This window comes from Anolis carolinensis, chromosome 4 (assembly GCF_035594765.1).
Source record: "Anolis carolinensis isolate JA03-04 chromosome 4, rAnoCar3.1.pri, whole genome shotgun sequence".
NCBI lineage: Eukaryota > Metazoa > Chordata > Lepidosauria > Squamata > Dactyloidae > Anolis > Anolis carolinensis.
In genome coordinates this window covers 97,439,312-97,451,604 of record NC_085844.1, presented here as the reverse complement: position 1 = coordinate 97,451,604, position 12,293 = coordinate 97,439,312, and the positions used below count along the sequence as shown (strand labels likewise).

The 12,293-nt window shown below is 40.2% G+C and overlaps 1 protein-coding gene across 2 annotated transcripts in view; it reads left to right on the top strand.

Annotated features, from left to right (window-relative positions):
- The window catches only part of gabbr2 (gamma-aminobutyric acid type B receptor subunit 2), a 444,511-nt gene that overhangs the window by 108,032 nt on the left and 324,186 nt on the right, over window positions 1–12,293 (top strand). For both annotated transcript variants that reach the window (XM_003219823.4, XM_062980838.1), the window contains exon 3: window positions 6,590–6,760. In XM_003219823.4, the coding sequence (XP_003219871.2) occupies window positions 6,590–6,760 (171 nt within the window). The remainder of the gene's footprint in view (window positions 1–6,589; window positions 6,761–12,293) is intronic.

Here is a 12,293-nt window from a genome sequence, read left to right as displayed (position 1 = left end):
TATTAGAAGCAAAGATGAAGTATTTTGGCCACATCACGAGAAGACAGGAAAGCTTGGAAAGGATCATGATGCTGAGAAAAATGGAAGGAAAAAGGAAGAGAGGCCGACCAAGGGCAAGATGGATGGATGGTATCCTTGAAGTGACTGGCTTGACCTTGAAGGAACTGGGAGCAGCGACGGCCGACAGGGAGATCTGGTCCATGAGGTCACAAAGAGTCAGAAATGACTGAATGAATAAAGAAGAAGAAAGTTCTCAGCATATGTTTAATGAGCATATGGAAAAATAGGATGTTTTGTGATTGGATTCTTTTGTTCTTACTGCCACTGTTATGGGATTGGTCAGCAGAAGTAAAGCTCACTTTGTTGTCTAGCATCAAGTAGAATCACTTAAAGTCTACCTTTATCTCCTAAGAATAACAACAATCATGAAGGAGGCTAACTGGGCCCCATTAATAGTAGAAGATAATTGATTTTCACTTACCTGCCAAAGGGAACTTACACCTCTTCTTGCCTTGAACATATGTCCTTCTTCTTAACCTTTCTTCTACTTAATAATAATAATAATAATAATAATAATAATAATAATAATAATTTTATTCTTGCATCCCGCCCCATCTCCCCGTAGGGACTCGGGGCGGCTCACATGGGGCCTTGCCCAACATCACAATATAAAAACTTCCTTTGTCTCTCTTGTTATTTCATCTTATATGCTGAACCCCCAATGGCGCAATGGTTTAAATCCTTGTGCTGACAGGACTGCTAACCTTAAGGTTGGGTTGCTGACCTGAAGGTTGCTGGTTTGAATCCAGGGAGAGCGCTGATGAGCTCCCTCTGTCAGCTCCAGCTCCCCATGTGGACACATGAGAGAAGTCTCCCACAAGGATGGTAAAACATCAAAATATCTGGGCATTCACTGGGCAACGTCCTTGCAGACTGCCAGTTGTTTCAGACCAGAAGCGACTTACAGTTTCTCAAGTTGCTCCTGACACACACAAAAATCTTATAAATCTCTCTTTCATTGGCTATTTTCACTGTTGTATCATATCATTGATTCATGCTTAGCTTGTGGTAGATTACTACTCCTGATCAAAGGTTTATACTTCAACAACCATATCCAGGTTAGAACAGGAACCAGTGGTGCCTTGACAAAGTGAATAGATTCCTGCAAAGGTGTAAGACAAGGATGTTTATTGGCCCCTTTACTTTTCAATCTTTATATCAATGACCTGCCTGACCACCTCAGCAGGTCCACATGCGTAAAATTGGTAATAGACACATAAATACTCTTCTATATGTGGATGACATGGTTTTGATGTCTAATACTCAAATAGACTTACGAAGATTACTGATTAAACTTAACACCTACGCCCATAAAAATGAGCTGACAATAAACAAATCTAAGTCAAAAATTATGGTGTTCGGAAAGCACCCATCTAGACACAAATGGATTCTAGATGCAGAGCATGTAGAACAGGTTAGCTCTTTTACATACCTAGGCTTAGAATTCTCAGAGACTGGCTCTTGGCTGACACATGCCCAATCTTGCACGATCAAAACTAGGGCATGCTCCAACACACTGGCAAGACTGCTAACCCACAGATATCCTGGCTCTTTAACTCCGATAATCAAAGTTTATAAAGCAAAAATCCTCCCCATGATATTATATGGAGCAGAAATCTGGGGCCTAAGCAAACTACCAATACTGGAATAAACACAATCAAAATTTTTAAGACAGATACTCAGCGGATTATAAATTACCTCCTTAGGCAAGAATAGGGATGCTGAAAAAAGGACAGTAATCCAAAGGATCCTAGATATTGAAGCCCAGAAAGACATAGCCACCCTGTCAAACACAGGATCTCTGAAGTGGTTAGGACGCTTTAAACATAATTTCCAGTGGGCGCTGTACCTAAAAGTAGATATGCCAAGACACCTAAGAATCACTTTCACCAGGGCAAGATTGGAACAAATGGAGTCCGTGGAGAGATATGGCAGATTCAACCACATACCATACGAAGAAAGATTATGTATCTGTGGCACCCCTGAAGTCGAAAACTTGAACCACACTTTGCATAATTGTAACCTATATGAAAAAGAAAGGAAACAATACTTATGACCTTTTATTTGTAATAAAACAAGCTGGGATATTGCGGCCAAAATTTCATTTTTTTTGGCCGGCTATAACCCCACTCTGACAACAAAAGTGGCCCTGTATTTCTTTAAAGCTGCTAAAAGGAGATCGGAGTACATAGATCAGATTGGGGTGCAGTGTATGGGAGATGAGAATAGTTGATGCATAGATCTATAGTTAAGCAACATTGGCACCAAGAAGACAAATACAGTAGAACCTCGGTAGTTCGAGTTAAACGGGCGGGCCTCAGCTCAGTCAACCCGGATCACTCGGATTACCAGGTTCCTTGCTCTCCCTTTGGCGGCGGCTTGGAGCCAGGGAAGCAGGTGTCGCTTCCCTGGCTCCAAGTGGCCACCAAAGGGAGTAAGCCTCTTCGTTCGGCGGGTGCTTCCTTCCAAGCATCCGCCAAACGAAGAGGCTTTCTTTCCCTTTGGCGGCTGCTTGGAGCCAGGGAAGCAACTCCTGCTTCCCTGGCTCCAAGCACCCGCCAAACTGAGAGGAAACCTCTCCGTTCGGTGGGCGTTTGGGCCAGCCATTGAACGGGTGAAGGGGGAGGGCCGCAAAAGCCCTCCCCGTTCACCCACCTGCCCGCCCGTGCCTCGGCTCCTTCATCATGCAAGGAACCAGCTGTGCGTGTTGCTAGGTAGATAGCAAGCTACCTAGCAACACGCACGGGGCGCTCGCCCTTTGGGAGGTGCCCCCTGCATGTAGGTAGCTTGCACCTAGCAGCATGCACGCCAGCGAGCAGGTGAACGGCCCTCCCCGTTCACCTGCTTGGATTGCACGGAGGCTCAGACGAGCGGGGCTCGAACGAGCAGGGTTTTACTCTACCTGTATATCTGTATTTTATCTTAAGTGAACTAGATGTATGTTGTATGTTGCGTTTGTACTGTCTGTTCTTGATAAGGCCAACTGGCTAATCAATAAATTGTTGTTGTGGTGGTCTAATAAGATCCCTAGACCCTTTTCATATTGTACTACAGTTGGCCCTCCACAATTGTGGGATTGACTTTTTTGCAGATTTGATTATTCATTGATTTAATTAAAATGTTATCTCTAGAAATTCTATGTCCTCCAGTGTGATTTTATGGTGAAAATTAAGCACAGATTGAGCTCAGAGTCTTGTTCAGAAGATATAGAAATTCCTAGACAGACATTCTCTCAGGTAAAAATACAGTAGTTTTTGTGTTTTTTCACATTACTGAGGTCCTGTATCCTTAACATTAGTGAAAGTAGAAGGCAGAGACTACTTTTAATTTAGGTGTCACACCCTATATTTGTGTGTTTCATTTTCCCTGCCTACATGTAGTACCTTACCTTGGGCCATGGGAGAACTTTGTCAAAAGCCTTACTGAAATCAAGAGATGCTACATCTACAGCACTCCTCAAATGCAACTCTATATTTTTTAAGAAAGAGATTGGGTTACTTTGGCATGACCTGATCTTGACATACCCACGCTGGCCCTTAATAATCACAACATAATTTTCAAAGTGTGCACAGATTGTTGAATGTTCTCTTTAAGAACTTTTCTGGTATCAACGTCAAACTGACTGATTGGTAGTTATTTGGGTCCTCTTTTTGCTGCTTTCTGAAGATAAGGAAGCATTTGCCCTCTTCCAGTCTGCAGGGACTTTTCCTGTTATCCAAGAATCCTTAAATATTATTAATAGTGAGTCTGAGATTACATCTACAAGTTCCTCTTGTATTTTTGAAAGAAGCTCATCTGGCCCTGGAGACTTGAATTCATTTTAGAGTAGTAGTGTCCTCATTGCATGATTCATTCTATTTTTTTTCCCAGTTACTGCTTCCTGCTAGCATTTCACTGTCTTCTCTACACAGTGCCCATACCAGTTTCTTGTGCTTCCTTCTGATCTCAACAAAAACCAAAACTCCCCTTTTATTATTGTTAACCACCTCTGTAGTAATCCTGAGCTCATTCTGAGCTCTCGCTTTTTCATGTACCCCCTACAAATACTATCAATACCTTTGCATTCTGCTTTGGAATTTTCCCCTTCTTCCATTTGTTGTACATCTTATCAGTCACAGCTTATCTGCTCCACTTTCTTTAGACATCCCTGTCTTTTCCTCATTGAAATTATTTGCAACTGTTCCGTCAATATCTCAGCTTTCAAAACCTTCCATGTACAATGAACTACCTTCCCTTTGGACATTTATGATAACGAGACTCCATAATTTCACTAAACTTACTGAAATCAGTTCATTTTCTTGTAGTTCAAAGGGCGTTTCTGAAAATGTTTGGCTTCCTCTTTCCTCTGTGTGATAAATCTCAAGAGTACATGGTCACTCTTATTCAAAATTCCGTCAGTTTCCGTGCCATTGACCAATTACTCTAAATACGAAATAACTGACTCCTTTATTGCTTCCTCCACCTTTTATGCAATGAAATTGTCTGTAACACTAATGAAGAATTCATTGGACTTTACACTCTTGACAGAGTGTGACTTCCAAAACAGTGGTTGAAATTTTCCATTATTGCTCTCTCTTTCTCTTCTGAAGATTTGGCCATTTGATCTAGGAAGGCAACATTGAAACCTTCGGTTTGATTTGGAGCCAAAAGTAGATATCCATAAGGTCACTTCCTTTAATTTTTCACTGAAAAGCTATAATCTGTTTTTCATGTTCTAATTTGTGGAACCCCTCACAGGTGTATACATCCTTGGCATTCAATACTACTTCTCCTTACTGAATGATCTATTTATTTGCAATAGGTTAAATCAGGCATGGGCAAACTTCGGCCCTTCTGGTATTTTGGACTTCAGCTCCCACAATGCCTATCAGCTGTTAGGAATTGTGGGAGTTGAAGTCCAAAATACCTGGAGGGTCAGAGTTTGCCCATGCCTGTGTTAAACCCTTTTATTGCTATGTTCCAATCATGAAACTCATTGTACCATGTTTCAGTAAGTCTTTTGAAATCATACTTGTTTTGCTATGTTATGATATGCAAATAAGCCACATTTATGTATGTCACCTATGGATAGTCTTTTAAAAAAGTATGGCGAAAAACAATATTATTAAATAGCATACAAAAAATACTTATTGTCTTTTTTAAAAAAAATCTGATATTTAAAAATGAGTTGGGAATTGTGCAATACAGGGAAAATTATTTTCACAGATGGGATTGAGATCCAAGGGAGAATGTAGCCAAAGCGAGAGGGAGGGGAAGTGTTTGCTGACACATCCTCTCCTTGCAAGTCCCTTTCCTTTTTCCATACTGTTCCCCTAGATTTTTAGGGTATAAACTGAAAGGTTTTGAAGGATCAAGGTTTTTCTCCTGGTGGGAAGATTCTATAATAATTTTTTTAGATTCTAGCCAAGGTTTGTGGAGTGAGTACGCAATGAGATGAAGGGCAAATGTAAGCCACCGGCAACAACTGCATTAAACTATGTATACAATAAGTACAGAAATCATTCACAAGACAGTGTTGATGGTAACATTGGCATGGGTGTGCTTCTTATTATCTCAAGTGGGACACAAACACATTATCCTATTTCAGAAAAAAAGGTAATTTTTGATATGTGTAAAACAGTGCTTGAATACTAGAATCACATTTTGAAGTACAGTATTTTCTTTTTCCATGAATAATGACTGTCTCTTTAAAATCACCAAAGGAATATCCTGGAAAAAATAAAATGGATTCACACTTTTCCCTTCTGCTGTCAGACTTGGTGTAAAGACAGGCTGTTGGCACTATTTGCATTGCAAGGGTTAAGGCTGTGTGTCCTTTTAAGTTAGGTGAGTGAGTCTGTGGGCTGGCTACCTATCTCATCTGTCAAGTTAAATCTGTCATTTTGCATTTTCTTGCATTCAGACTGTTGATAAATATAAAGAGACAATAAGAATTATACAAATTTTGGAATGTGAATTATATTATTGTTTTGCACATACAGTAGAGTCTCACTTATCCAACACTCGCTTATCCAACGTTCTGGATTATCCAACGCATTTTTGTAGTCAATGTTTTCAATATATCATGATATTTTGGTGCGAAATTTGTAAATACAGTAATTACTACGTAGCATTACTGAGTATTGAACTACTTTTTCTGCCAGATTTGTTGTATAACATGATGTTTTGGTGAGAAATTTGAAAAATCATAACCTAATTTGATGTTTAATAGGCTTCTCCTTAATCTCTCCTTATTATCCAACATATTCGCTTATCCAACGTTCAGCTGGCCCGTTTATGTTGGGTAAGTGAGACTCTACTGTATTGGTAAATGCTGATCAACATACCAAAATTTATGACTTGTGTGCCTTGGCCCTCTATAAGACATGCTTTATTAGAATAGCAACTTATATGCAGTATCATATTGGTGGCTGCTTGGTTTGTAATAAGAAAACATTTCCAGAAATATCAACAGTCTACTTTTCTATTTCAAGCACAGTTTAAATAGATAGATTAAATTAACAGAATTTTTATGACTTTTGTTTTACAGCTCTCATTTGCTGCAACAACACCAGAGTTAGCTGATAAGAAAAAGTATCCTTATTTCTTCCGGACAGTGCCATCTGATAATGCTGTGAATCCTGCAATTCTGAAGTTACTCAAACATTTTCAGTGGAAAAGAGTAGGAACTCTAACCCAAGATATACAAAGGTTTTCTGAGGTAAGATCAATGTTCTTTCTTGTGTTACGTGGTTTTATTTCAGAAGTTCTATGTTCTTTGCACAAAGCTACAGTATGAGCAGAGGTATATTTCAGTAAGCAGTGGCTAAAATTACTATAAATTTCATATACAAAAGTTATGGCCTATTCAGAAGATAAGATGGCATGTGAGAGCTAGTTTGAATGTTGGTGAGATTAGGGTTCAAATCCCTGCTTAACCATAGACGCTCACTCGGTAACCCTTGACCAGTCCCACCCTCAGCCTCTGAGGATGGCAATTGACAACCTCCTCTAAATGAATCTTGCCAAATCCTGCCCTAAAAGCAGAGATTGAACTATCACATGCTGACCTTCAAAAGAGGGAATCAGAGACTGAGGACTTTATCACTCAAAGGTGACAGATCAGTATAGTAGCAGGACCATCTTTTTCAGTGATAGTTCTTATTGCATGATGTTGATGCTGGCCTGACACCAACCTGTGATGAAGCTGTTGGGGTGATTGACTGGAAAGACCATCAATAGCCCCTGGTTACACTATGGTGCTGAGCCTTACCTTGTGGGATGAGATCCCTTGGCTTCTTTAAATAGATAATAATAAAGAAAGGAAAAAAATGGCTGTGTGGAATTATACCTTCCACCCAGAAGCGGAGCTTAGAATAGCCAATTTGTCATAATGGCATGAGAATAAGAAGCTGCACAGTGCCACCTCTCATCCTTACAGTTAGTTGCCACTATCCTGAATGCTATGGGATAGCGACAAGCATACCTTAGTGTCCTAAAATATCAGTAACACAAGCACAAATAAAGGGATAACCTACCTCAAAAGGAAAGGTCCAGGATAACTTTCACTCTCTGTTTAATTTGGAACAGTTTTTGTGCTTAGATCTTTTAGGGAATTCTCCCAAAAACAGCTGAGCATCTACAAAAGCAGTATACTTAATAAGGCAGTCAGCTCACAGCAAGCAGAAGGTGAAGTGTTGTGGCTGTAAAATAATTCTTGAGCTTATGAGGCAAAGATGCAGAGTTCAGTCTTTAAAGTTTCAAAAAAATTATTTTAAAAATATAAGAACTACATTTCTTGATAGATAGGAGGTGGGGGGGGGGATTCCCTCAGCCTAGCCTAGCCTAGCCTAGCCTAATGCTAACTAGGTAAAGTAAAAGCTTTCCCCTGACATTAAGTCTAGTTGTGACCAACTCTGAGGGTTGGTGCTCATCTTCATTTCTAAGCTGAAGAGCCGGCGTTGTCCGTAGACACCTCCAAGGTCACGTGGTCCAGCATGACTTCATGGAGTGCTGTTACCTTCCCGCTAGATTGGTACCTATTGATCTACTCACATTTGCATGTTTTTGAACTGCTAGGTTGGCAGAATCTGGGGCTAACAGCGAGAGCTTACCCCACTCCCTGGATTCTAACCGCTGACCTTTCAGTCAACAAGTTCAGCAGTTCAGTGGTTTAACCCACTATGCCACCGGGGGCTAGCCGTTCTTTATTGAGGACTGCAGAATTGAGCAGTGTGAGGTTTATTTCTAACAAGATACTGGATTGTTTTGAAAATTTATCTGTTTGTTCAGATGCTCTCTGTATCATTCTGGACTGACTTGGTTCCTTCTTTGTTTGTTTCTTGCATGTACTCTCTCCAGAACAGAATATACAGAAAAATCCAGTGACAAGATGAGGTCAGACTGGTTTTTTGCTTCCTGTCTTTAAACAGGGCCTCTTGGAAGCAAGCTTTGGAGTGTTTGGGTGGAAGCCTAGAAGAAGTATCATAGTTCCAAGGCTATGATTTCTTGTTAGGGTTTCTCTAGGGCCAAGTAGGCCTTGCTAGTTTTGTTGGGCTGGCTGGGACAGCAGTTAGCCTCAGTGAGACAGTCCCCTCTGGTATGAGGCATTTGTTGTGCTTACATTCTGCTTTGGTGGTAGTGTATGTGTGTGCATGCGCACAAAGTACAGCAGGTGACTACCAGTTGTTTTTGCTTATGCAAGGAAATCTCTGGCATCTCCCTGCATGGGAGTAGAGGCAGTTTTAAAAACAGCTTGTGCATAAGCAGTTTTACCCTATTGACTCCTAGCCATTAAATATACATTTTTGATTTGGGTTGTCATTTTCCTTACTGCAAAATGATGAGGTTTTGTTTGGAGCTTTTCTTTTTTCATCTAAGCTCATTTTGCTCTTTTTCAAGATTGATTTTTGCACACCTTTCGTAATACCATATTTAAAATATAGTAAATGTTGCTTTGTTGCATGAGTGGTTCAAAATGGGTTGTTCATATTGAGTGGTTAACCAGCCTGTCCTTTTGGGGTTGCTTCCTGTATGTCTGTGTACTATAATATACAGGTGTGATCCCTCATGGCCGAATATGATTATCTTCCAAAGGTAGAATCTTGGCGGTGGGTCTGTAAGTGACTGTAGAGACTTCTTCGGGATTCACATGATCTTCCACAATGAGAATATAGGTTTCCAGGTGAAAGACAGTTTGCTTGATGTGCCTTCCTCTTGGCATATTTCTTCCTTTCACTTGTAATCCATAGCACTGTTGGTAATAGTTGACCCCTAGTTACAATGCTCGAAGACCAGAGCTTCCCAGTTTTCAGTGTTTATGCCACATTTTAAAGGTTAAATGTAAGCCCATCTTTAAATCTCTTTTGTTGTCCACTAAATCCATTTTCTACTCTTGAGCTGCAAATAAAATGAATATATATACACACACACACATATATGACACAAAAGTTAGTTCCATTAAAATCAACTGTTATGGCAACTGTAACTGTATGCAAAATGGGTCTACAGCATGTAATGCTTTAAACCAGGAGTTCTCAAAGTGTGCTCCATGAAGCCCTTGGGGCTCCACGAATAATAGTCTCCACAGTGCCATGCTGCTTCCCGCCTACTCCTCTTCCTCAGAAATTCAGGGAAATTAAAGTTTGGAGCTGCCAAAACAGCAGCAGCAGCATTCTCCCAGAGCACAAGCCCTTTTCCAACAAGGGAGGCCTAATTGCCCACACTCCTTTCCTTGCCTACCAGACCCTCCCCTCCTTTTTTACTTCCAAAACTCTATTTCCCTCCCACCGCTCAGAGCAAGGGCAGAATCAGGACTTTGAGATGGGAGACCAGGGATTAAGTATTCTGGACCAGCTACAATTAAGGACAGATGGCATTCAAGTATGGAGATCTAGCAGTTTGTCTGAGAAGAGGGCCAGCAGGTGGGATCACTTGAGAAATCTGCATAAATAGTTGAAGTTTTGAATAGATAGTTCCTGGTAGCGATGTGGGTATTTAGCTGCAGCATGGAGCATCACGTCTTAAAGATTGAAAGATGGACTGTACCCTGGATGTTGGATTGTGGACTATTCTTGTAAACTGTGCTGGTGAGATCTCCTAACTTCGGAATGTTGGAAGGGACTTAATGGCTTACCCTCTTGTCTCCTCTTTACTTGGCTGATTGATTCATGTGTTGACCTCGTATTGCCTCTCAACTACATTTCTGTGGATGGCTGATTTACAGAGACTTGCTGGGCAGGACTCTGACATTACTGTAAACCAGGAATGAGCAAAGACAAGCCTGTGGGATACACCTGATCCGCCACACCCCTGGACCATTTCTGTGATCCCCAAGTACCTATAGAGGTCAAAATTAATTTTTAGCATTTTTCAAAAAGTGCTCCAAAATCAATCCCCTCATCTTCTAGGAAGTGTGGATGGCATTCTCACCACATTTCAAGCCCCTGGGGGTAAAAACATTTTTACAGTTTTTGCCAAAACCCCCCAAGGGTTGGCATTTTCATCATGTTTTCAGCTCACCTTGGACCAATTTAGACTCAAGATACAACTTTTTTGAAAATGGCTTCTGCTCATTTGTTGTTGTTGTTGTTGTTTAAAAAAGGCTTCTCTTGATTCTAAAATGGCCCAAGAAGCACCTCCCTTCCCAAATATGTTAAAAACAAACCCTTATCCCTAAAAGAACATGCGGAAAAGTTTATTTCCCCAGTGATGGAAATAATGTATCCTAGCAATATTATTAGTATGCTTCTTCCTTATATTGGCTATGGTGTATGGGGCTGATGCAGTTCAACAATATCTGGAGTGGTGCATTAATGATAAGTTTGCCCTGCTTTATTGAATAAACTGATAAAATTAATATATAAATATATTCATAATTTATCTGTGTAGTACTAAAATAATCCTAGAAACTGTACTGCATGTCAATTCAAACTTCATGATATTTTGGGACAATTTGTTGTTTTTGATTAAATCTTCAATTGAGTTTCCTTTCCCTTCTGATAAGAATGTTTGACAGTGATCGTAAACTGTGTTGCCCCACAAAATGGTACATTAAGAAACAACAAAAAGAAGAAGATTGTTGCTTCAACAAACTGTTTTCCTCCTGTTAAAATTGAACATAATTTATTAACAACTTCTCTTTCTTAATTTGCTTTTACTACTATACTGTTCCTCTGATGATGTTCTTGTTATCATGAAATATTGGGAAAGTAGAGAGATGTCCCAAGTTTTCCTGCTTCCTTTCCTCTCACCCAGTTTCAAAGTGAGTGTACAAAAAATAAAATTGGGACATGGAAAAAGCCAGCAGTAGAAAGATCTGTGATTAGAGTAATGACACAAAATGTGTAATAAATAGCAGACACAGCTGTTGCAATGTCCTGTTGGGCCCCAGTTTACTCTTTATTCTGCTCAGGAGGAGAAAAGAGGAAAATAAACAGCAGAAGGTAATCTGTGAATTGTTCCTAAGTGTTTTCTTTCAATCACCACCATCCGTCTTCTATCCTCTGTTTCACTCACTCCCCTCAACCCCCCCCTAAAATACACATGCAGAGGATTGCTCTTGTTCCTGTTAACAGTTTTCTCTGTGAGATAAGCACAGACAAATTCCTTCAAGTCTCATTTCTGTTCTAACAGAACGTACAGAGCTCTAGATAAGGAAGCAATTATGAGTTTTTCCCCTCCTTGGGGAGCATCTGCTCTATTTCCTTTTTAAAATCTATTGCACTGGAGGAAAGCATAGAATTAAAGCATTGTTCCTGGGGTCTAGCTCCACACCCCTAAAATCCATTATTTAGGCATCCTTGGAGGCCCATCTGTAGTCTCATCTATTGTCTGGTTTTCTCAGACTGAATAAAAATCATGTCTTGAATTTCACCTTGGCTGCCACCCTCTACCAGTAGGGAGTCTGTACTAATGAGCCCAGCCTAGGTGACTCATTATCCCCTCCTCTCACCACCCTTTAAAGGAGAATAACCAAGCACAGCATTGTAGTCTATCTGGAAATTTAAGAAAGCATTTGTAAGAATGACATAATTGATACCATATTTTGGAAAATAAGAATGAAAAGGTGGTCTGATTCTTAGCATCATAGAGTTCAAAGGAACTGCCAGAGCCATCTATTTGAATGCATTGTTATGTAGGAATACATAACTAAAGGACTTGTGGAAGCTGGCAATCAAATCGCTGTTTAGAAACTCCAGTGAAAGGGAGCCCACCTTCTTCCAAGGCAGTCAGTTTTGTTTTTGAACATCTCT